Raw genomic sequence first — 27,087 nt, forward strand, 5'->3', positions numbered from 1 at the left:
ACCACTTCAACAAGTAGCCTATTTGGGGCTGCCCCGTCAGAATTTGCCAGGCAATCTGCCATCAGCACCAACTGGAAGCTGGAGTTATTAAACATGTTGCAAAGCAGAACAAAGCCACCTCTATAATATTGAGGCTAACACAAGGAGCACACATACTCCACAGCTTATCCCCCAACCAGACGAGCAAAAGTTGCTCATGTGCCCTGCTAAGCCAAGGGTATCAGAGACGTTGCCTCACCCAGCGCACGGGCTGGACATTAGCACAAACCATCCTAACACTGTGGTAAACAACAATTCGGAGAGTATGTGGAGTCAAGAAGTCATGGGAAATGCTTTTTATGACCTCCCAGCTCAAAGCCCAAGAGTGCCTGTATTCTCTCTTCTGGGTCACTCTGAGCATTTTTTGGCTCCTGCCACCAGAGCCAAGGTCTGTGTTGGGGCTGAATTACAGCACTGATGTGAAGCAGCATTTCAAAGACCTGCTTGCAGCACGGCACATCTGCAGACAGTGATCTGCCTCCTCAGAGACAGAAGTTGTGGAATTGCCACACAAAATAGTCCACTCTGAAGCAACATGCCTAAGGCACACCCACAGAAGATGTGAACCATTGCCAAGCTCTGAGCCTGATAACAGTGTGAGAAGCAATTTGGTTATAAGGTCTGTTTTCCCACCTTGTGTGGCTGGAGGAGAGACATGAGACAGCCACATCTTGGGGTGGCTTCTTTCCCCTACAAGTTCAAGGCAGCTCTTCCCTGCAAAGAGGGGCAGTTGGACCAGCAAGGAGAGGTGGGAAGCAGAGATCTGCTGCCCCACAAAGGCCAACTGATAGCCAGCCTCATGTTGCAGCACAGGAAAGTCAAGGTGGGGAAGTAGGTCAGATCCTGCAATAGCTGCCACTGGGAGGTGCTGAGATGAGTGCCAATGGGGGAGAAACAGAGATCAAAGGCTTTCCTAGAGGTTGGCTCCTCAGGAAGGTTGAGGTCTCACCTGGCACCCCTCCGGAGCTCCTTGGCATGGGGCCCCTGTGCTCCACCACATACTAAGAGCAGCTGTGTGACTCCTCACTGGGAAACAGCAAAGAAATCCCACAGAGAGCAACACCAGCCTTGCAAAACTATTTTTAACTTTATCACATGAAGAGTACTGCCATGAAAAGGCAAGGCTGTGCTAACAGCAGTCAGATGGCTGGCCTCATCTGGAAGCTGGGCAGCTGTCTTGCTGACTGCACAAGTCTTTTTGTGCTTCTCTCTCCACTTACAAGTCAGATTTGCCATGGCACTGAAAATCATGGACGCAGCTTGCACTCACTTCAGTAGTATCATGATTTGGTCTCAAGCCCCAAAACCAAGTTACAAAACCATAGCTCTACAGTATGAATGACCACCAGTGCCCATCAATTCACTGCCTACCCTACAGCCCTGAGAGACAGAGGCCAGTAACTCAGAAGCTGTAGATCTGGTGGTTACACTGCCACGGCATGCAAGACCCTGGGACAGCCGGCACACGGGAAACCCAGACATTGTGCCAGCCTTGCTACATGCAGAGCACAAAGAGATCAGAGCCAGGCTGTGTCACCTGCAGGAAGCTTTGTGGGAGGACAGATGTTTATTATAGTGGAAATCTCTGCTCTGAGACCTTCCAGCGGCACATCTGCTACCTACCCCATCCCCAAAACAGACCTTCAAATAAAGCTTAAGCGAGGTGAAGGCATTCTGCCACCTCCCTTGCACACAGGAACATTTCATCCCGGCAACACAGAAAACAGGTTTTAAATGGTGCCAGGTGGGTTATTTTTATTTCTGTCTACTACCTTCGTTTCGTCCTTTCTTTGGAATTAGTGATGATTAAAGTCACTGCATAGTTGCAGATCTAAAGAATATGAAGGATATGGAGGAATGTGAAGGAATAAAGACAAACAAGCATAAAGAAACACAACAACAACAACAACAACAACAAAAAAGACCAAACCAAAAAAGCCCCTCAGTAACAGTTTGATCCAACACCCATGGGATGTCAGCTGAGGTTGACTCACTGACTTCAGTGGGCATCAGATCACCCCAGCAGACTTGTCTAAAGCCTCATCACAGCCCTAGGATATCCTAGTGGCACATAAACTAAGCTGCAGTACTTGAGAAGTACTGTACATAATTTTAAAGATCAAGAATATAATCATTCACTGAAATATTGAATTTGTTAGTGTTTTCCCATACTTGGAGAAGAAGAAAAATTACATTGCAAAGTCAAATGTTGGAACAGTAGCACTCATTATTCCAAGGCTTTAAGGACCAAATTCTGCCTTCAGATTCACATGCACATTTTCCAGTCTACAATGGAAACAGATTATGTGTAGCTGAAAAATTTGTTCTCCAGCACTTACAACTACCCAGCTTTTTCATTTTCTGTAGTAAATATGAAATTATCATTACACTCTATGCTATTTTTTTGCAGATTTCAAATGATGGCTTAAGACATATTTGATGCATTTTTTCTGTACAGTTTGGGATAAGATTAGGGATTTTTCTGTTGCATTCCCAGAATACTGAAAGAGTGGCTCTAAGTCAGTAGATCTTACATTAAGTATACACAGTGACAAAATACTAACAACCTGTGCTTAAACAGTTAAAATTATGTGTATGACAGTGGTTTTGCCATTATACTTTTGCATATTGTTGAAAACAATACTTTTTAGTCTAAAGACCAGCAACATTTTGATCACAGAAAATCACCAACAAAACCAAAAGTTAAAAATAGCCTTTAGCTGACTTCAGGATTTTTTTCCCATCTGGCATAAATGAGCCTCAGGAAATAAAATAAAAAACAGACAAAAATTGTTGTAAATGGTTTCATGAACTTACATTGATGTATCTCTTATTTCTTGGTCTTGCTGATCAAGAATAAGCCAGCAGGTAAGAAGCAGCAGCCAGTGATAAGTTTGTCTCCTCCACTCTGGGAGGTCATGTTAAAATAAGAAGTTGAAAAAATGCTTCAAAATAGAATTGCTACGTAAGCCTCCCTGGGGATTTACACTCACTGATGTGTGCATGTTAAAAATGGTATTTCCAGTCTATCTGGTGTTGCCTGAGAACCATTTTTGTCCTTTTAAAATCTGCATTTATATTTTAACCTATTAGTACCTTTCATTTTTGTATCAACACTATAAATACTATGTTAGTAATACTAAACTATTTCTATTGACTTATTTGTAAAAAGAAAAATATATTATATATTTATATATTTTTATAAAGTGAATTAACACTGCAGAGAGGGCTATGGGGGAATAGTGTACAATCACAGTTGATGTGTATTATTGGGCACAAATTCAATGCTTGAAACAAAAAGGAAAAGAAAAAAGTGTTCAGGTGATACCCCTCTTTCAAGCCGTGTCAGAGGAAGAGTCATAGGATGCTGACACTATGAAGTTGCCAGTATTGGAGTGGCTCGCCATGGACTGGGCAGCCTGCTGGCTCAAGTTATTGCAGATCAGCACCAGCTGGTTGCTCTGCGCTTCTGAGAGGGTGCTACAGCTCTGGTAGACACTGAAGTTGGTCTTCCGGCCGGGGATGTTGCCTTTCTCGCACATCGTCTTTACCATCTTGGCAAGCTTGTTTTTCCCCAGGGCTTGGCAATTGTACCAGTGAAGCGCAGCCAAGTTGACGACGGGTTTGATAGACAGGTAAAAAGGCGCATCCTCATAGCGCATGGCTGGAGGCCGCCTCTGGGCGTACTCCTTGTAATCTTGCACAGGGCAGGTCTGCGGGGAGTGCTGGGTGGCGTACACCCGTGAGTCCGTCCCGCCTCTCTTGCTCTTGGCATTGACATCTCCGTTGTCTGGCCCCATCCACTCCAAGTACTCCAACCCAGTCTCTGTCACCCGCAGCCGGATGTCTCCCCATTTGAGGGTGGACCCATGGAAACCCGTGCAGTGTCCAAACGCCTTAGTGTTGTTTAGCCAAACAAGGTTCAACAGCCCTTCGGGATTGTACCGGCTCAACAAGCCTCTTTTGCGTAGGATAAGCTCATCAGCAAAGGTGAGCTTCATGGATTTGTGTGGCTTGTTTCCTTTTCCTTTACACCTCAGCTCTATCTGCTTTTGCTTTAGAGCTTCCTGGGACCTCTTGAACTCCTTATCCCTCGTAATACTGTATCCATACCTGTGCTCTTTGAGATACCGCTCCAGCCCACACTGATAGTTGGCCAGACTGTTTGGCTCATATTCAGACCCATCCTTTTGTCTGGCGTCCACAAAGAAGGAAGCAAGGTAGGCATCAAGCTCTTTGCAGGGGATGACATAGATCTCCCGGGTCTCAGAGGGGTACTTGGAGATGAGGAACTCTCGGAAATTGCGGAGAGCCGTCTGCGTGCTGCGAATGGTCTTCTCATTCTGCTCCCTGCTGAGCTCCGCCGCTCTCTCATCCTGGTCTGGAAGAGGGAGAAGGGGAAAGAAAAAAGAAAGCAGAAGCAGTGAGTTTGTGCAATGCGCTTTGCCCCAGAACGAATTTCCTTAAAAAGGAAAAAAAAGGGAAAAAATTAAAATCAATTTCACAAAAAGCACTGGAAAACATCATTACATACCTGTCACATGACTGAAAAGCCAACTTCAGTTTCACAAATGATGTACTAGAGCATGGCACAAAACCAAAGTGAGCTCCTCATGACACTGGGGCACAGGTGTGCATGAAGATTTGTGGAAAACAGTGCGATTAGAGGCAATCTGCATTTTAGAAAAAATGCAAGGTAGAGTGTTTTTCTATGGATCGCAATGCTGTGTGCTGGGCCCAGTCCCAGCAATAAGCCCATTCTGAATTGCTTCATTTGTGAAACCAGAGGTTGTACTGGTTCCATTTTTTTTTTGTACAAAAAATAACTAAAGCATCATATTTATTGCTGTAAAAATTATCTTTAATCAGACACATTTTTGAAGAGCTAAATAAATATAGACAGAAATATACAGTACAAAACAAAGCAGCACATCCTAACAAGGGATTTGGCAAGTAAAACTACTACAGAGCATTACAAATGTAGAAGAATAAAAGAAATAGTTAATATGTTCACATCAGAAGATATGGAAGAGAAACATGATTATACAGTCTCTCTACATAATCAAGCTGTGCCTTGACAGTGGAAGTACAATTGTGACCATTTCTTTTGATTTTGCAGAAGATCAAACTCTGGAAACAACTTTATATTGCTCTATATGGCTATACTCAAAGGTCCTTACAATATGTCCTTCCATGACATATCAAACCAAAATATTTAGATGCTACGGCTGCTATGGTTGTTACTGACAGCTGATTTTCAGGCTGATCATAAGACTGGGATAAAAAGGAAAAACTTTTTACATGTAAGTGATGTGTGTACTTAAGGACTATTTTCCTGGCATATGCAAACTATCTGTTTGTACAAGGATGCAGCTTACAAGCACGTAGGTGGAACTGTCATTATGAATATGACAACCCTTGATGGTTTTAGAAAATGAACAACAAATGCATAGAAGGAAAAATTCAATGATTTGACTATTCTCTGTAATTGTGAATGGAAAATTCTTTTTTCTCTCTTCCACTTAATAGGCAGAAGAGGGGGAAAAAGCAAGTTCTTTTTTTGTTCTATCTCATTGCAAAAAACATACAATTTGGTGTCCTTTCAACAGTGCCATAGTAACTTGCCAGGTGTCTCCCACCCAACAAACACACCACAAAGTGGTATGAGACCAGGTGAAGTTCCCGTTGCCTGTCTGTTACTCAGGCCAAGCTCACGTCAGGCCGTGTAGCATACCCATGCTTCGCAGCAGTGCTCAGACACTTGCTCCTCGTGCCCACTCTGCCCTGCAAGCTTGTTAACAGGGGAGGCAGCAGGAATGTGGCCCTATCTCCTTCCCTAGCCCACCTGCAATGTTTCATGCAATGCAGAAATGTCGGTGCACAGCTGGGCAGTTTCTAATTCCCCCCATCTACAGAGTGACTCTGAAAAGAGTTCATCCCATCACCTCCATACCACAGCTGCAGACAGCGGCACGGGAAGTGACGTGCACCGGTACTTGCCAGCAGGCCAGAAACAGGGCTGAGTTTATATCCCCTGGTACCAGGTCCTGTGTCTTCACTGCGAGGCATCCACTGCATTCATAGCACTCAGTGAAACCTATTGAGAGAGCCTATTGAGAGAGGTTCTCAAACCCTCTGCAAAGCAGAGAAGCAGGAGCCTGCAGCTGAGGCCTTTGGATGCTTCTGCAACCATGAAAAATGCTGCCACAGAGCACTGAGGTTTGCTCAAACTGTGCGCAAGGGGAAAAAGAAAAGGTCACCAGCCTGTTCCAGAAACAGGTTTTAATATTGATGTCAGTATCAAAGAGCTCCTAGCAGCCTGCAGTGAAATCTCATGCTTTAGGCCATGTATAGGACAGATCCTTTCATTATGGCTTGATGCAGGCTGGAAATAAAGAGACAACTCTGTTTGAAGCTCTGAAACAAACATTTACTCTGGTACCTTGTTCTCTGCACCCACCATCACTTATTATAGCACTGTGTAAGTAATGAGTGCTTTGACTGACAGCTCACATTTTAAGTACTGTTTCAATATAAACAGCACATATAATGGCTCTGGTTTATACATGTCATCAATCACTACTTCTTAGAGGATAGACTGTCACAACACAGCAGTGACACCCAGTCAGTCATTTATGTTATGGCATCTTTCCTTAATCTGCAAAGGAAATTGCCATATCTGCATCTAACAGTTATAAAACCCATGCTGAATTAAAGATCCCCTGAAGTTGCATTGAGTGAAGCAGTACTCCAGAAACACTGCATTCCTGCAGTGCTGTGGTGTGTGACTCCACATGGCAGGTGGGAAATGTTAAAGATAATGGGTCAGCTTCTTGCCCAGCCACATAAGGAGAGCTATCTCAATTTTGACTGTGAATACAGCCTGCAATGGTAGTTGATTATTCTCTTCCTGTGAGACTGCTCAAATATCAGGGATATCTTATAGCATGGCACGAATGCAGGGAGGCACTGAGATCCAATGGACAGACTGAGCCAAAATCATCAGATGTCAGCTGAGCCACTGGCATCATCTGCATATGCCCTTCATCCACAGCAAAGGCAGATGAGGCAGCTGAGCCTAACTTAACTAAGACCGCTCTTTATAGCCTAGGATAGCTGAGGAAGGAGACATAATTCTTCATGTCATTAAAGTCTTCTTCATTTAACCAAGGAGATTTCATAGCGCTGAAAGAAACCATATAATCCATCTCCAACTACCACGGAGACATAAATTGTATCCAGGCACACTTTTATTATTGCCAAACTTTGTGTTTTCTGTGAATTTCATAATCTTATTCTCTACTATTGTTGTGGTTGACTCTGGTCAGCACCTAAGCACCTCACAGCCACTTGCTCACTCCCCACCCCAGAGGGATGGGGAAGAGAATAGGAAGAGCAAAAGTGAGAAAACCCATAAGTGAAGACAAACACAGTTTAATAACTGAAGTAAAGATTAAAAAGAAACCCAACTGACAATTGATGCAAAGGCAGTCTCTCACCACCTCCCACAAGTAGACCAATGCTCAGTCTCTGAGCAATGTCCACCTCCCCCCAAAAACCCCTGCCTTCCATTTTTATTGCTGAGCATAATGCTGTAGGGCAGGGAATATTCCCTTGGTTAATCTGGGTAGGCTGTCCCTGTTGTATCCCCTCCCAGCTTCTTGCCTACCCCAGACCTAACTGCTGGGGGAACAGCATGGGAAAAACGGAAAGCCCTGACACTGTGCAAGTCTGGCTTATCAACAGCCAAAAACATTGGTGTGTCATTAAGCCTGTTTTAGCCACAAATCTGAAACAGAGCAGGGTATGGGTGGCTATGAAGAAAGTTAACTCCACCCAGCCAGACCCAGTACAATTATGCCATTTGGATCATAGAATCATAGAATGGTTAGAGTTGGAAGGGACCTGAAAGATCACCTAGGTCCAATCCCTGCCCATGGTTGCTCAAAGCCCCATCCAGCCTGGCCTTGAACACCTCCAGGGATGGGGCCTTAACAACTTCCCTGGGCAACCTGTGCCAGTGTCTCACCATCCTCATAGTAAAGAATTTCTTCCTAATATCTCATCTAAATCTCCCCTCTTTCAGTTTAAAACTGTTGCCCCTCATCCTATCCAACACTCCCTGATCAAGACTCCCTTCCCATCTTTCCTGTAGACCCCCTTTGAGTACTGGAAGGCTGCTATAAGGTCTCATTGGAATCTTCTCTTCTCCAGGCTGAACAAGCCCAACTCTCTCAGCCTGTCTTCTCAGGAGAGGTGCTCCAGCCCTCTGATCATCTTTGTGGCCCTGCTCTGGACTCTCTCCAACAGGTCTATGTCCTTCTTATGTTGGAGGCCCCAGAGCGGGACAAAGTTCTCCAGGTGGGGTCTCGCTAGAGTGGAGTAGAGGGGCAGAATCACCTCCCTTGCCCTGCTGGCCATGCTTCTTCTGATGCAGCCCAGGATATGGTTGGCTTTCTGGGCTGTGAGCTCACACGGCCGACTCACATTGAGCTTCTCATCCACCAACACCCCCAAGTCCTTCTCCTCAGGGCTGCTCCCAATCCATTCTCCACCCAGCCTGTATTTGTGCTTGTGATGGCCCCGACCCATGCACAGGACCTTGCAATTGGCCTTGTTGAACTTCATCATGTTCACACAGGCCCACTTCTCAAGCCTGTCCAGGTCCCTCTGGATGGCATCCTGAAGATGTATCACTAATGAAACAGTGCCCAAGACCAGGCGCACCTTGCATTCTTTCCATACAGCCTTTGACAGGACAAGGAGACCACAAAACTTATTCTCTGGGTGCAGTCTGCAAACGGCCCTTGTAAAATACTTACAACAAACCCATCTACTCTACAGATCTCTCTTTGCCTACTGGAAATAAGCAGAAACAGAATCAAAGACTTTACCACAGTCTGGATGTTTGGCATTGATTGCTTTTGCTCTAGCCATAGGGCCTTGTGACCTTGTCAGAGTAGATTAGGCTGGTGTAATGTCATTTTGTTCCTTACAAATCCACCCAGACTGTCAGATCAAGAAAGACTATATAAGAGTAATTCAGTCATTAAGAACTCAAGACTAAAAGGCATCTCAAGTGCCATCACAGTGAATTTTTGAACATGTGTATGTTATGCTAAGGATCTGACAAGCTGGGAGAACTGCTGAGGTACAAGACTTCATCTCCAGGTCTGGGTATTGAAAGTGAATGTTCTTGTCCTGAGACAGGACTGTTTCCAATGTAACAGTTCCCAGATGTTTGCTTGGTCTCACTTTGCTGCGTCTTGCTGAGTAGAGACCAAAAGCTCTTTTGGCCAGGGCTTACTTTTTTTTTTTTTTTTAAATTTTCTGTGGTCCTGCTGGAAACTACTGAAAACACAGGTGAGGATCTACATTTGTTCCTTGACCACTGCAAACATAAACCTGTTTGCTCTTGGGCCTCCACTGCTCACAATACCATCAGCCCTTCAGTGTGCATGGTTTCCAAAACTGGGTAAAAGCACAGAAAAAAAAATATCACAAAGTGATCCTCAATACAAGAGAACACCTCTCTATCAGGAAGGCCCTGAGCTGCAAATTTCTGGAGGATAGGAGACTGGGGAGGTGCCATATACGCTTGCACCTTTCTCACAGTCTTCTGTAGGTGTCTGTTGTTAGGCTCTAGGAAGACAGATACTCTCTAATTTGTCTCAGCTAGTAAAACGGTCTGAACCAACCAACCGACCAAAAATTATTGTCATCATTGATCTACCAAGACAAGCTATCCTTAACGCCTTGTCCTTGTCATAACACAGCCTTTGGAGCTGGTAGTGCTGTTACCCCTGTTTTACAGACTACAAGCAGAAACTTAAAAAGTAAATTGAGTTGGAGATGCATTTTCTGAGGTCCTGCCCCCTCACCTGCATCACTGCACAAAGGACCTGGTTGGAGCTCTCATGTTTCCTATCTGATCCCACAAGGGATTTTCATTACCAAGAAAAACAGAACGTGGCAGAAAAAGCCAGTAAAACCCACCCTACTGTGGGATGGGGGGCAAACTCCCAATTAAGAGTTTGAAAAAGTGCATAGTAGTTTAGATGTTCCAGTTTAAATGTAGCCAAAGAGATAAAGTGACCTGGCAAAGACTAAATAGCCAGCCTAGTGGGAGACGAGTATCCCAGCCTAGCCCTCAACCATGAGATGATCCCTCCCACACAGCAACAGCTGTCTTCTGATCTCCTCATAATCTGATCTGAACGCAGCCAAGACTTAATGTTATCAGACAGTTATCAAACTCAGGGTTGTTTTTATTTTAGCTCACACACATACACATACTCAGACTCCCTGGAAAAGACATAACCTCTGTAATTATGTATGGCAGGGGGAAAGGCACTTGCTTTCACGACAGACAGATGCAGATTGTTAATGTTCAGAGAGGTTTTGTAACATTAGCGGGAGTCAGGAACCTGAGCTATTATTGCAAACAGTCTTAAACTTTGCTTAAGGCAGGCAGCGAGATCTCAGAAGTACATTAAAAGTATGGTGGGTTTTCTTGGTGGTAATCACACCACCAGCCAAAGTCTTCTCTGTCCTGTTTGTGTTCTGACTAGGAAAATGCTTCTGCAGCAGACCTGCTTCCACCAAAATGGTTTCATTCAGGTGAAAAAGTTTAGTTAACTGCACACAAGGTACCACATATCTCCATGCTGGAGCTAAGTGCTGTCTCTCCACTTCCCAGCACTTTGCAGGTTGGCTCTTGCCCCTTCAAATACTGAAAAGCAGCGATATGGGCCATAGCCATATGCAGCCCACTAAAACAGTTAATGCAAACCACAGCTTGCTCCTACCTTTCTTTTCTCCTGTCCCCTCCTGTTTCAAAAAGGTATCTGTGGGCAAATGACATTCTCAAGTCAACAACCACAGTGGGCAGAGGTTGTGCTGTTGCACAAGGGAGGTATGGTCAAGTCATGGGTGGGGAGGAAAGCTCGGGGACTCTCTGACAAACCTGCCCTCCTGGAAGCAGTGTTATAGCTCCCCTGACAGGAGTGGCTGAATGCCACCATCCTACCACAACATCCGCAAATATCAGTCCTCTTTCTGCATGCAAAACTTAGAAAGTTGACGGCTGGTTTTCACTTTATCACAGGAATAGCCAAGTTGAAGCCATTCTCCCATCTCACCGCTGAACAGCGAGGGTGAAGGTAAGGGCAGGAGGTCTCCCTGGCAGAAGTGCCTCTAAGCATCGGCAGAAACACCCTGAAATAAAGAGACAGGGAGTGCTAAACACTTGGAGAATTGTATTTTTGGTACTTTTACTGTCTGGTACGGACTAAGTTCCGTGGGGCAACTCCTACACACACGCAGTAGTCAAAGGCTTAAGTCAAAAATACATGTGTTTTAATGTAATTATTTCATATCCAGCAATAACCATTTCTTTAGGAAGTCCTAAGGCCAAATAAAGTGCGCCTCGTCTGCCATAATAATCATACTTATTTAAGCTTAGGCTTGTGAGTCACAGTCAAAAGAGCAGGGGGGAAACCCTAGGACTGCCTGGAGACTTTCATCAGGTTTTGACATCTAACAGCTTCTGAGCCCTGAAGGATCAAATGATTAACTTGTTAGCTTCAGATTACTGAAGTAGAAGAAAGTGTTCCTGCACTTTTTCTTGAATTTTAGCCCTACCTATCTGATGTTGCTACTAAATTCTGTTTAACAATTAAAGTTCCCTACTTCCACTACTAGAGTCAAACTCTACGTTATCTTAACGTTTTCAGAAAAGGCTTTCATTAGCACATAAAATCTGTAGTATGATAGAAATTTATTCATTAAAATCCATTTATGAAAGATGTTATGCTTTCTGGCCAAAACAAATTATCTTCTATTCAGTTAACCTCCTCCAACAAAATTATCAGTGAAATATTTTATGATTCTAAAATTAAAAAGCTTTAGATTCTATCAAAGAAAAAAGGACACAGATTCCAAGCAAATGAGCATTGGTATCTCCATGAAGTAAGAGTCACTAAAATAAACTTTAGTCAGCTGTACATTTTTTCAAGGTACAGAATGGTCTGATAAATGGATGCTTGCTCAGACACTAGTGCTGGTTTTCAGTTTGCATTCACTTTCACTACTTTCTCACCACAACAGCCTGGAAAGATACAAGGTGCAATCTGGCTGCTGGCAAAATCAACAATAAAATTCATATCAATATTAATGGCACTACTGCATGATCCTCAGATGAGAGAAAATTTGTAGCCATGACAAGGGATTAAGAATTTATGTCCTCCTATGACTGACCGGATCAACATTTTACGCAGTGGACACTACCAATCACTAATGAACAGGGCAAAACAGCAGAGCTGTAGGGAGTTTGATTTGTACAAGACTTCCTGCCTTCATCTGACTGTACGTGTCATCTGAGCTATTTCAACACAAAGATTCTAAAAATGCATTTTCTAGATAAAAAATGTTTTAATTTGTTCAGGTATGATCTTCACTTCATCTAGTTGTCTGGTTTTGGTTTTGTCAGGGCTAGTGAAAAAGAGAAGTGTTGTTAGTTTTACTTCACATTTCAGTTCTTCCACTGAACACTTACAGTGTTATTTCTGGAGTATGACACTGAATAGCTTCCTATCACCTTTTGAATCTGTTCTGTGATGGACTGGTGTGAATTGCTGCAATGCAAAATGGGATGCATTTCCTTTGTATCTCGACAGTAGGGTTACTCGGTTCATGTTTACCCAGATCCCACCTCCATTTGGCAGGAACAAATACACCAACTCCAGCTCTCCCAGGCTTGTCCAACACCATGGCACTCCACAGCAGGATGCTACAGCTGCTCCCTGGGGCACAGCATGGAGAACAGCAGAAGCAGAAGATACTTTTCAAAAGCACTGGAGAAACCCATATATCTCGTATTTAGGTGATGTCTAGGCAAAATGCACTCAGCTCACAGCTGGAATGGAGTCTGCCATTTTAGCTGCCCTGTTCCAAGTCAGTCACCTGGGTTATAACCATGCCTGGAATCAGCTCCAGGTATACCTGCCCTGCCTCATCCCTCTCTTATTTCCATACTAGCTATTACCTTTACAGGAGATTTCTAAAAACAAATTTTTTGGACCCTTATATAATGGACTGTTCAGGGACACAACTTTTTATACAGGTGGAGGATAAAAGCCATGTTCGTAGTTTTCTGTACTGCAAACATAAAAACATTAGAAAACTTTTGAAAAAATGGGAAACCCCTTTCCTTTCAAAATAACTGTCTACACTTGCTTCAACTACATTCACTCCTAACACATAATTGCTCCTCTTTCAGAGCTCAGGTTAAAAAAATCAGGTAGACTGGTGAAACTGGAGTGCTGCTGGAGTTGATAAGTAGCAAAACACTACCCAGAATATGAAGCAAATGTCAGCTTTACATTGAGCATGCATCTTTGTATTCAGCCATGTAATCTTCCAGTAATTTCCACTCAATTAGTGGCTGACTCCACTTAGAAAACTCAAAGTACTGATTTCAGTTTAAGGCTAAAGAAAAGATACACTTTTTGCCTATGATTTTCTTCAGGTTAAATATTTAACTCTGGAAATAGAATTCTTTTTTATGCAGGTCTTTTTAGCAACACAGTGAAATGTTGCCCTTTCAGAGCATGTTGTTTACTTCACAATCTGTGGTAGAAGGAATCGAATGTCGTTCTAACCTACCCTGAGAACTGGAAGCTGGATAATGTATGGCAGAAGTGATGCACTCATTTTCCAAGAGGACTTGGCTGGCTTGGCACAAGTCCAGAAAGTATTGCACACAGATCCTCAGCAGAATACCTGTTTTTCTCCCAAATAAGTTTCCAGTTCCACAAAGCATATTTTAAGTGCATTCTGGATTGTGGTCCCTGTATTTAAGTATACATATATACTTCAGTATATACTTCAGTATACATCCAGTATCAACTGGACTAAGTCATTACATGTCTAGAAGGTGGAAGAGGGGCAACACTTAATAATATATGTGTAAGATGACTCAATTAAAAAGTTGCTAAGAGAAAAAACAAGTAGAAAAAATCAAAATGAGGAAAGAAAAAACTGTAAAGATTTGAGAAACACATCCTTTGTTGAATTAAGCTTATTGTTTAAAAATTAATGAAGCATTAGGGGAAAAATACAAATTCTTATGGCAAAAACACATTTCTTACATAAGAAAAACAAGAAGCTACATTTTCCATAAGGCTTCCACCTTTACACTCTCATACAGAGAAAGCCAGATTTACATGTGTAAACAGATCTCACAAGCACCGACTGGTCAGCCAGCAATTTAACTAGGGGGCTGGTTTGCACAAAATCAAATGTACAAATTTATATGGCATTTTGGAAAATCTGGTGCCATGGAATTTTGTGCCTCTCTGCAGTTGCAAGCCCTATGGAAGAAGAATGAGAAACAGGACACAAACATATATGCCCTTACAGTTTAGTCTTCTCTTTACATGCTACCCCATATAACCAGAGGCTTAACGTGTTTTCAGCTACAGCCTACGACCAGTTTTAATGTCATTGTATTTAAGAGCTAACTTTAATAAGCATAGTGGAGAAAGCAATGCAGGAGGTCTGGAAGGGATGAGCCAGGGCCCATGAAGTTTGCCTGCTTTTGATTCATTCCCGTCAGCAGCTGAGAAGCAGAGCTGGAAAATATGGGAGGGAAATAGAGACGAAGGGGAGAGAGGGGAGACTTAGAACAAAGGAATGTGAAAAAAAGGACAACACTGAAGAGAGAAATTAAAAACAGATGAGGATTCTCATCATCTGAAATCTAATTTATATAACTGTTTCAGAATGAGGTAGTCTAACTGGGGCAACAAGCAGTGAAACAAAGAAAAGGAGTATGTAATAAATATTTTATTACATTAATCATAATAAGCTGCACTTTAAGTCTTGGCCAAAGCATATTCTTAAATCAAGCTGAGAATCTGAGCCGTTTCAGACTTAAGAGCATGAGGCCCACATGACTGTAATTAACATAATAAATCATGCTGTGGAGCTCTCTACACAGGCTGACAGTGCTTAGTTGATATATTGCTTATTAGAGACTGCAGACATTTCTCCCTCTATTTTATTAAAGTGCCATTGGTAATGAATCAAAAGGTACCCTTTTCTATTCCAGCTGAACTATCTAATGCAGGTGTAATAGGAAACATGTGTTGGGAGCTTGTGCCATTGACTTCTGATAACACAGATCGCAGCCCGTGCAACCCAAAGAACTGCATTTCAGTACCTTTTCTCTCACCTTCATCTTTTATTTAGCCAAGTACTTGAATTGGCTTGTTACTGAGCTTGCAGGTTTATTTCTGAAATTCTCTGATGGTGATCTTGCCCGACCAGACCAATTTGCTTTTACCTTTCTGCACTGTGTATTCTCCACTATGAGTGAAGCAAGCTATGAAGGGCACAAACTCTATGAAGAGCTCACAATTTACAACCTAGCCTAACTAGTTTCAATGCACACTTTTAACGCAGTATTCCCATTGTCTTTACTGGGCCAGAGAGCAGAATATAAGGACCAGCTCTTTACACAATTCTCCAGAGAGGATGAAGTGCAATGCTTAAAGTGAAACAGCTCTAAAAGGGATTTTTTAGCCTGCTTTTCTGTTTTGAGCCTGTGCTGAGAGTCCTCTCCTCCTCGCACTCCAGAAAAAAATGATGACTTTGAGCTTTACTTTAGCCTTTGCAAACACAACTCTTACCATATTAGGAAAGGGTGGAAGTTCAAAGATGTAAAGCTCCTACAAGGTTGGGAAAGGCTCAACAGCTGGGCAGAGACATGAATACATCCCAACCTGGGAAAAGGCCACAGACCTCAGGCGCTAGATACTCTGCTGGGCAGCTGCTCACACACCCTTACTGACCAAAGTGCACATACTTTGTTCCAGACTAGCCACAGCACGTCCAGGCATTTGCCAGGACGGGGAGTCCCAAGAGGCACAGGAGCAGCTGGAAATTCTGCACAGAGAGGAGACAAAGAGATAAGGAACGTACATTCACCGGGAACCAGGCTGTTGTTCATGGTACAACTTGTTTATTTCTGTCCTTGGATACATGTTTAAACTTACTTTACCATAGCTTAATTGAATAGATACTTAATCACATTTTGCAGCTCTACCTGAGTAAAGTCTCTTTAAATAAATAGAGGAGTTTCAATTTTTTTTCTAGTTGTGTACACATACAGAGAGCATACACACACATACACACCTCTTTGCTCCTCAGAATATTGTTATTATTTCTCTTCTGTAATTACACTGTCAAAATTTTCCTGGCAGGATTGTATTGTTATTTCCATAAAAATAATTTGGTTTTCTATATAGGATAGGAACAGTCAGTTCCCCTGCTACTGAATGAGTTCATACCAAAACTGACACCAGCTAATTCATGTAAGAGGGGACATGGGGTATAGTTTAATGGATATAATCAGGGATGTATGTTATACATATATATGGCTATTTTATTATGCAGTAGCACAATAAACAGGCTAATGTATTTAACAACTGTACAAGTGAATGGTAAATGGGAAAAGTTATTTGTCAAACTGTACGTTTTCTGAGGGCTATCTGAAATCAGGGGAGAGGAAACAGAAGCAAAAAGATGCTTCTTTGCACAGAGAGAAAAAAGCAATGTAAATCTGTAAGCAAAAAGCAAAGCGTATATCAGCACACAGGCATGAATGATGCACTGTAATGCCAAGAATAGTTTTCTTGTCTTTTAATTTGTTTTCTTGGATGTATCATCAGTAAGAGAAAGCAAGTGCTGAACAACTGGCAGCACTCCGTTTCCCAAGAGTCAATGACAGAAAAAAAAAAAAACATAACGTGGCACATCCACATGACAGAAGGACAGAGCTCACCACAATCAGAAGAGTGCTCCAAGTTGTGGACAAAATTAAATTATTCCCATACAAAACCATCCATCCTTCTGGGGCTCATTCATACTGCTATCCTTGACCAGCCACAGTAGTAGGGCAGACGTGGGTATTACGTGGATACTCAGGTAAGAGAGAGGCGAGTGTAAACACAAAACTGAAGCAAGCTATTCAAAGATCAGAGATGAACGTCCTTATCTTTCAAAGGTTTGATCTTTGGGTACAGGTATGTCCTGCTTGAAATAACTCAGTAATACAGCTCATTCAGCTTTTGCACTGGGGTGATGTGACCTGGGTCAGAATAGCTCAGAATCAATTTTTTCCTTCTCTGAACAAAACAGAAGGCCAGCTGTTTTCTTTCTCCCTCCCCCTGCCGCAAGGACAAATCAGCAAGCAAGTGATTAAGTATTATTTATCCATAGTTTATGATTTCAAGTGATGTTTTCATCACAAAGACACAGTTAATGAAAAGCAAGAAGAGACCACAGTGTTACTGCCGGTCTAAAGATATCCTAACAAACAGGAACACATACAGTATTTCTGTGTGCGTGTGTGCACCTACTGTTTAATTAAAGTTAATGGGAGCAACAAGTATATGTTAGAAGTAAGATGCAGCCAACACAGTTAATGGTCAATGTATAATTAAGCACATAACATAAAGCTTTCATCAGACTCAGCAAGGTCCTCAGCACCACTTTTCACACATCATGCATTCAGGAAGCCCTGTTCCCAGCTCCCACCAGGGGCAGGATTCAGTGGCAGTCAGGACCTGGGAACTGCTGCCTGTAACACAACATCTGTGTGACCAGCAGCATCCTGCCATGTTTGCAGAGCAGCACTGCTTGGCTCCAGACAAATGCGGACTCATTCGGGAAATGAAAATACAGCTCTGCCCACCTGTCCCACAGAACCCCCTAGCCACATTCAAACTATTCAGAACAACCAGTGTCGAAAGCAGCTTTTGTGCAACCAGTCCGTGGAGTGTCCCAGCAAGAAAGATTCATTAAGGAAGGCAGGCATTTCAGTGTCCCTCTCTCGAGGCTCTGACTTAACAGCCTGGTTCAACGCTTCCTGCAAACAGCGTGGTCAGATGTTTCAATGTTTCACTTAGGTATACTTTATCAAAGAAAGACGTATCTCAGTATGTTTCAGTGCTTCCAGGATCTGGATGTTTTAGCAAGCACTGCTCTGTGCTCTGCTGGACATGATAAAATATCTACTGTCACGTTCTTTTTTCTTTTTTGGAAAAAGTCAAACAAGAATTTCTGTACTCAAAATTCTTATCTTGCTTAGACAGACAGAAAATACACTCAGAAATTTTTAGTGATCTGTTTCATGCACAAGCAGGTTCTAGGTTCACTGCAAGCATAAACAGAAGATGACATGACAGCACAGAACTCCCTAAGAGGGAAATAATTTAGGTATGAGGAAAATGGGAGAAATGAGAAGTCATTGTGTAATGGCTTCACAGAACAGTTTATGCAAAAATGGCATGCTCCCATAATGGAGACAGGTGAAAGCAGTTCTTCCCCAGGTTTACTGCTGGTATTAACAGCTTAGACATTAAATACATACGTTAAATAGTTCTTCGGTAGACAAATTTACAGAAGTGCTAGCCTCATCCAAAGTGGAAAAACAGTCTGAGAAAGTATCCTGACCTAAAATGCCAAGTCCTGTGTTTCCATTCCAGCACCCCATCCAAAGTGCAAAAGGAAAGTGAACATCTGAGGCCTTTCCAGGGTTAGCGTCTCCCTTGGCTGCTATGCTGCATTTCCTCTGCAGATCCCAATCTGATCTTGCCTTCCCTCTCTTTTCTTACTTACAGACTCACAAATCATAAGATGAAAATAGCTCCAAAATTAAACAGAGAAATTGCAAAGGCCATACAAAGAAAACATCTCTGATCAAAACCACAATGTTAAATAATTTTCTATTTCCTAAAAATAAAGTGAAGTCCAGTACAGACTTGTCCAGTTTCCCTTGTTGTTTCCACATGTTTTCAGGACAGTTGGAACCATCAGAGGCCTTATTTTCTTCCTTTATATACCAGTATCACAAAACTTTGCAAAGAACAGTAGTCTGTTTAAGATGCCTTTAGTGAAAGGGAGAGCACCTAGGTCATTTGGTCTTGCAAAAATAATTGTTTTCCACTTCTCACTTGTGCTTCTTATTTTTTGCTTTTCTGCCTTCCATGTTGGGGTAATGGGGGAGAGGGTACATTTCTAAGTCTGAAATGAATGACGATGCTCCAGAACACGACCATTCATTGCAGTGGGCAGTTTCTCTTCTGATATGACACACCATCTTACTTAATACTGTTTGTGCTATGGTACTTTGAACTAAAAATATAGATTTAAATGAAGTGTCAATACTTTGCAGTGATGCAATTCTTCTATTCAGAACCCCAGCAAATATTCCTGACTGTTTGGCAGCTGAACTTGGCATGCTTTACAGATTTAATCCTTAAAAACTGCTGGGGCCTAGCTGCAATAGACCTTTCTGAGGGTACGGATTCCACTCCTAGCTACAGGCAAGCAGCTTCCACAGACTGTATGAAACTACCATTTCTAACTTGTTACAGAGGATTAATAGGCCTATGCAGTTTTTATTGCAGGAATACAACTCAAAACCCACCCCCAAACAGCTCCCACACCAACCTACTTTCAGCGTGAATATTTATGAACAGTTTCCTCCAAAATGTATATATATCAGCAACGCTGCTGCCAGATGATGTCTTTGCATGCTGCAGGTAGTTCCACTCAGAAGAGGTCCACAGTGAACAGGGAAAAAAAGCCCTGACATCAAGAAAAGCAGCAGCCCTATCTCTTGTGTGTGTAGCTGCTTTGACAAATACTTAGTATTTAGGACAGCAAGAAAATCGTCCTCTACATGACAAGTCTGCTGCTGGTCTTCAAGGTTGCAAATAGGCATGAGCCTTCTGTGTCTAAAAGGAATTTCCACTAGAGGAATACATGTGGAATCCTGAAATGGTGATAAATACATTTCTTAACTACAGTGAAAATCTAAAGATGTTGTACTACTTGAGGAGTCTTCATTTCAGTGTTCCCCTGCAAGAATTAATAGCTTGATAAATGCTTCCTGTAGGAACAGCTTCATAAAACATACTCTTGTATTAGAATTATTAGTACTATGGCTTCTTTTCTTTTATTTGATTGTCATGCTGTGTAGCCAGATGATAAAAGCAAACAGATGAGTACTTTGCCAAGGCTGAATTTGTCCTTTTTATGATACTGTCCTGCTTTTAAATAGAACTCCCTCACAACATTGTAAAGATAAGTAATATCTGCCTCATTAGCAGAACTTCGAGAATAAAGCCCACAAAACATTATTTTATAATTTAACAGTGTTGGACACAGATAATTAAGGGTGGGAGTGGGCTGGCAAATCCAGGCTGCAAGATCAGAAGGTAGCAGCAGTGCAGGACGCTTCATTTTTGTGATGATTAAAACTATAATGATTTTATTCTTCTAAATAAGCCACTCCCTTGCAAATTAAAAAAAAAAAAAGTACTATGCTTTTTGTAATTATGTATCTCGGCACTTCTTATTTTTAGTTCAGCTACTAGAGCAAGAATAGGTATCAATTATGGAACCCAAAGAGTCACCAGCGGACTCTGAACTAAAGTCTTTAGTCCAACACAAAGAGGAAGATACTGTCTCACCCCTACATATGTTTAATTGTTCACTTGACCACATTCAGCAGCGTATGTTCCTGGATGCAGGCTTCAGCAGTCACTTTTGCCAAAAGTCATCAATCTTTGTATGTAAATTACAAACACAGAGACCGATCAGAAATTATTTCAGTGTTCTTGGAAGAGCTTAAATAAAGTTTTGTAACTTTATTTTGACATGATTATTTGCCTTGTGTTACATTCATTCTTGGCACAGTTCCACTGGACTTGGAAGCAGTGCAGCAGGGATTAATTTGGCCTTTCTGTATGTATGGCTAATGCTTTATATACCTCTAAAAACCAGCATTGTTTTTTCTTGTTTGCACTTCTTTAGAATGTGCTAACTGACACATTTTTCTTCCTTGCAGTGTAAACAGTGATTTAGGATTTTAAGCTAAACCTAGTCAAAACTGGCAATTCATGAGGTGTGGGGGACTTCTTTCTCCTCTAAGTCTTGCAACATTTTGATGCTCATCTAACAGCTCCTAATCCATAAGTCTTCACAACTCACAAAGAGGATCTCAGCTCCCACTTAATTTAAACCCACACAATTGCACAGAGAGAGAGAGGGAAAGGGAGAGGTCCTTGTTTGTTTGATTGCAGAAAAATACTTAAAAATATTCCATCTAAAAGCTCTACATCAGCATCAGACAACCCCCAGACACACTGCATTTTATAATGGCCGTGTTCAGGTAGAGACATTATATGAACACCGGGAACTGACAGGGATGACTACACTGGGAGCAGAGCAACAGTCAACCCACATTAGGTGCCAATCATGAAAGCCTACCATCCCTGCTCGCACCTTCCCTTGATGAGAGCACAGGACCAGAACTAGATCTTTGTCCAAGTCACCAGGCTAAGCTGATCACTAGGCACTGATCTGGGATCCTGACATACCAGCTACAGAAAAGAAAAGAAAAGAATGGGTAGGAGCTCACAGCATAAGAGTCAGGAAGGCTAAGTACTGCCCTCAGCACAAACCAGGGCACCATCCATCATGGCACGCATTCAACTGCTGATACTGTTCGATAGCCACAGCAGAGGGATAGCGTGCAGCACACTGACTAAGAAAGCAGTGGTGCTTGTGGATGATTTGTTTCCCTTCCAAACTCTGCAAAAACCTGTACGTGTAAAACATCACCCAGCAGCCCGGCGAATTCAGTGATGGATATGCATGATGGCATTGTGATGGTACCCACAGAATATGATTTGTCGCATCTCTGACAGAAGCAACAACCCTAGTCACTTCATTTACAGGATATTTTATTTTGCATCTCTACTCACTACACTCTGTGATCTGCACATTTTGTACATATGGATTTGACATCTTTTTAGTGTATCCTCATGGAACTCTTTGCTCCTGTATTTATAGTGTTGGACCAGAGATGTCTTGCTGCACCGTCTTGTTAATCCAAAGCACATCTTTGCCCTCAGTCTTCAGGTGGAAAGTAAGTATTCTTCATACATACTTCAGCAATTCTGCTTATGAAGTAAGTCCTACCTCTCTGAGGACCAAAACTTTCTTCCACAAGAAAAAGGGACTAAATAATACCTACATACATTCTTGAAGGCTTTGCTAATAAAGAGGTAAAGAACAATCTGAAAATTCACAGATGAATGTCAACTTATTAGGGCTGAAGTTTAACAAAAATAATTCAGTATATTCCACAATGCTTAGATGGAGACCTGAACCCAACAGAAATCAGCGTCTAACCTCACTGAATCTTCACTGGAATGCCACTTCACTTTCAAGACACAAAAATACCTTTGTAAAGTCCCTGCTTACACATTCAGTTGCCATGGTTTAATTAAAGAGAGTAAAAGAGGGAAAAAAAAAAAGGACTGTTTGAAAGATAAACTAGTCCAGTCCAAAAGTATAATGTGGCTTAAACTGGCCGAAGCTAACATGTATCAATATTTTTGATTTAATGGAGAATCTCACTCAAACTTTCATGACCTACAAGATTAACATACATGGAAACTATCAGCTGTGTCTGATACACATGCAAAGGTACGTTACTTAAGCTAAAACTCAGAGTAATACTTCTTGTTGGTTGGATTGCACCCTTTAATCATAACTTACCATTTAATACCTTAGTCCTGCAAAGACCTATAAACATACAACCAGTTCTAATGGGACCAGGAGCAAGGTGTCATATATTATTTTAAAATTAAGCAACACTTTGTAGAGAACAAGGCAGAATTTAAATTCCCTGCTCACTTTCAACCATACCTTTGTTTGTTTGTCAAGCATCCCCCGAGTCTATATACAAAAAAAAGCTCTAGGCTCCTTGGTATAAGTACTTCCTGCCTTTTTTTTTTTTTTTTTCCACATTATACTCATCCTTGTTTCTGTCTGTTTGGGACAGAAACATTTTTACATATCATAGATAAATACCCTCTTGTATTCAATATTGCTCAAATTTTATGTATCACGCTCTACTTCCAGTACATAGCTCTTTGTTAAGAGACAACCTAACAAAATCACTGTACGTGAGCCATCACCCTACTCTAGTCTTTAATCAGACCTCCACATTTTATCTGCAAGAATCTGCTGTGCAGAACTGTGCATCTGTAATAAATTTACTTGCCAACATTGCCCGCTTTCCTGCAAATTGAAGATTTATTTATGCCAGCATTTCTTTCCCAAAGGAGCAGGCTGTATGGAAATCGGAGACTTTACTGACGTGACTATCAAGTTTTAGTCATAAGTCAATCATTTTACCCTAGTTAAAGTGCAGCTACCTCTGAGTACAGTAACAGCATATTACAACAACACTATACTAGGCTGAGGAGAGGAACTGCATAACACTTTTTGAGAACAACACAAGAAATTTAAGTACTGAGAACATAACTGACTGAACTGGAATTTGGACAGCACATGGACATAACATTGCTGCCTATGTAAAAAGCACTAGGAGGTTTTGAGGGTTGATTTACACAGTGGGTGTAAATCCAGATGCAATCCCACTTTGTCCTCACAGTGAGACACTAGACATGAACCAACCCTGTTCTGGAAACCATATAAATGTGAAAATGTGGTGCTTGTAATCTTCTTGTAAGATTTAACCCTATGCAGTTAACAACTGCTGACCTTGTTTGGCTTCTGAGGACGTGGCAAAAGCAGTTTGAAAGGGTTTGGTTATTTTAATGAATCTGTTGAAAGTAAATCACTCTCCCAGATAACTCACACCTACATGGACAAATTCTGCCTAGGTTTGTATTCCATTGTCCCAGCTTGCAAGTTTGAGACTGAGCAAGTTGAAGGGGCAGGTTGGTAGAAACCAGCTCTAGCATATACAGCAGTGACACATTATAAACTAAGGAATGCAGAATAAGTAGGTTTACCAGGCAATTCAGATTGACATCAGGCATCCCATATCTCTCATATTTAGCTGAGCAGAGTCAGTTCTAAACCAGAGGGAGGTTTGTAAGGGAATTTCCATGAGGGATATTACATGGAAGTACTACTGCACAGTGACATCTCAAAGATGCAGCCATGCAGAAATGGGTCCCAATGAAGAATGTGCTTTGCTGTAACTAAGACAATTATAATCCTTTCTAATTTCTAATGCTTAGAGGGGTTTTACTTAGCAAAACTGGGTATTTAACTTTGCCCATTGTTTTACCTGGCAACAAGATCTGCAAGCTCTTGCAATTAATAGATTTAGTAGCATTCAATCAGGTTTCAGGGTGTACAGGTTGAAGTATCATCCAGGCTGTTAAAGTAATTGGTTTTTAATGCTTACAGTCTGCTACAGGGACTGCATATAGGCAATTTTTCCCTCCCTCCACTGTTTGGCTCTGCTCTGTCTGACCAAACACTCTGAGGCTGAACCAGCAAGGGAGCAGACAGGGAACTTGCTCCTGTCCTAGTCTCCTCCTGGGATGGCACCACTCACCAGGTTGAAGAGCAAACCCAGCACTGTCTGCACTCAGTTCCTGAGGGAGCTCACGAGTCTGCTCAAAACCAGACCTCCAGAAGACCTATGACAAACACTGAGTTATTCTGCACGTGGGATAATCATTCAGAAGTGCGCTGATTTAACATGCTCTTCATCTGATAATGTTGATCTGTTTGTGCTAATTCTTGGTGCTTTGGCAGCAACAGGGGATGAAGAAAATGAGGGACACAGGACATGAGAACTTCTACTGTAGAGGGAAAAAAAATCTTTTGTTCTCTTGGATTAAAGTTTAAGTGTTATCAATTTCATGGTTAAGGTTGTGGTTGTCCTTCTAATCTCTGCAGGCTGCGCTGATTTACGGGTCAGGGAAACTGATTAATAAAGATTTATAGAAGCGCAAATCCCTCCCCAGGTACTTTCCTTTTGCCCTCCCTTGCCTCTCCATGTCAAACATCACTTTTCTAACAGGGTGAAGGCAACACCCAAACCCCAACTCTAGGCTTCACTTGGCTAAGACCACTTCTTTCTGGTTCATTGAAAGTGTGCACGGACAGGCTTCATGTCAGCAAGGCTGCTGCAAGCCCTCTCCCATGACACAACTGCACGCAAAATGGACCTGTAAACCTGTACGAAAAGAGCCCTTTCCCTACGGCAGCGATACACTTGCTTACAGGAGGTGCTCCTGGACTTTGCTCAGTTGAGGTCTTCCAAATCCTCTTCCAAGTGGGAAGGGGGGCTTGTCTATCTACTGACTTATGAGCCGGTGGGACCAGGGTACCCTCGTGCAATGCAGCACCTCCTCCCTGGCTGTCCCCTCACCAAGCTGTCCCTGGGGGGCCACCCCCAAAATGATGCTGCCCTGACTCCCGCCCAGCAGCCTACCTGGCATTGACTGTGCTGCTGCCTCAGGGGTAGCAGTGGGGGCAGCGTGGGGCTGCTGCTGGCTGGAGCTGACCTCGGGCTCAGCACTCACTGAGGGCGAGCCTGCCATCTCACCACCCGGGACCAGCTGTGGGGCAGGCGGGAGGTTCTCCTCAGCGGCCGGTGGCTCCTCTTGACCAGGCAGCTGCAGAGCTGAGAGGGGGATGCTGATGGGTTTCCCAGCAGCGGTGGTAGCGTTGGAGCTGGTGGCTGGCACTTGGAGAGCAGCCACGGGGCCACCCCCTGTCCCCCGTGCCGGGGAGGCCAGTGGGCCCCGGGGTGGCCTCTGTGTGGCCAGCCGGGGTGGGCCGGGCGGGGAGGCGGAGAGGCGCTGCGGATCGGGGTCAGGGCCCATGGCCGGCTGGGGAAGGGCCCTGGCAGGGCCCAGGCAAGAGGGCCCAGCCTGGGCCTGCGGCTTGGGCTTGGACATCTGTGTCAGGGCCAGGGCTGGCCCATCGGCGCCGGCTGTCAGCTCAGCATTGGCCACTATGTAGTAGTCCTCAGGGAGCTCCTGCTTTATCTTCTTGAGGAGCACCTCACCGCCCCCCTCATCAGCGGGCTGGGCCTGGGCAGCAGCAGGCAGGCCGGCAGCCAGCCGCTTGCGGGGGCCAGCGGGGGCCCGGTGTGGGTGCGGCTCGAAGTCACTGTCCTCGTCGGTGACGGAGGACTCGCAGACCATGTCGAAGAGGGTGGCCTCGTCCTCGTACTCCTCCACGGGCTCACCCAGCTCTGACGGCTCGCTGCAGTAGGAGAAGTCGCAGGAGTCGCGGGTGCGGGTGCAATCCAGCTTGGCCTTCCCCGGCCGGCCTGGGTAGCGCTCCAGGGGGCTGGCCTGCGCTTCTGAGGGCACCCCCAGCATGCTGGGGCTGTCCGAGTTGAAGCTGCGGCTGTCCTGGAAGCAGACACGCTCCTGGGAGCCAGCCCGACAAGTGGCAGCCAGGGGCCAGTGGTAGGCATGGCCGGCACTACAGCCCCACATGGCCGTCAGGTTGCCGTGGGCCCCCTCGGAAAGCAGGTGCTTGAGGTTGGGGATGAGGCTGCAGATGGTCCCGTGGCTGTGGGCCCAGCTCACCAGCTTGGAGAGGTTTTCGGAGGAGGTGTGAAGGCAGTCCTCCATGGCACAGGATCAACAGCGTCTCGCCGCTGGGAAGTCAGCTGAAGACACGGTTCAGATCACAGGGTCCTGGCACTCACAGTCGCATGTTGCCAAGCTCATGCTTCCTGCTCGCCTGCAAACAGAGAGCAAAACCCCGCTCTTCAGCACTCCCAAAGCAAGACCACATTTGCACGGGCAAGTGAAACATTCATAAACTCCGCTAAACCCATTCCACTCTCATTGCATGCGCTCCAAAGCATGTTTCTCAAAACAGCGCCTGCTTTTAAGCCGCCTCATTCCTCATGCTGCCTGCAAAAAATATGCCTTTAAACCCAAGGGAAGGAATATCCCTGCAATACACAACTAAAGTAAGATAAAACAGCTTGTTAAACAAGCCAGTTCAGTATCAGCAGCAATATGATTTGAAGCTTAAATCTCTGACAAAATTCAGGTGCAGCCAAAGAGATGGTGACTCTGTCTTCATACACAGGAAATGAAAATTAAATAAAATCTTAAAACGTACAATTCATCTTGAACATCAGGGTGGCAATCAAGAACCAACTCACACACT

General features: G+C 43.4%; 1 protein-coding gene across 1 annotated transcript; it reads right to left on the minus strand.

Moving 5' to 3' along the window:
- Nucleotides 1-3,374: 3,374 nt before the first annotated feature.
- Nucleotides 3,375-26,537, minus strand: KIAA1958 (the record flags this gene model as incomplete). Its single annotated transcript, XM_082497842.1, has 2 exons — nucleotides 3,375-4,420; nucleotides 25,382-26,537. 2 exons carry the CDS (start codon nucleotides 26,535-26,537, stop codon nucleotides 3,375-3,377), a joined length of 2,202 nt encoding a protein of 733 aa, XP_082353968.1.
- Between the last annotated feature and the right edge of the window lie 550 nt (nucleotides 26,538-27,087).

Source organism: Vanellus vanellus (genome assembly GCF_965231255.1).
Source record: "Vanellus vanellus genome assembly, chromosome: Z".
Classification (NCBI taxonomy): Eukaryota; Metazoa; Chordata; class Aves; order Charadriiformes; family Charadriidae; genus Vanellus; species Vanellus vanellus.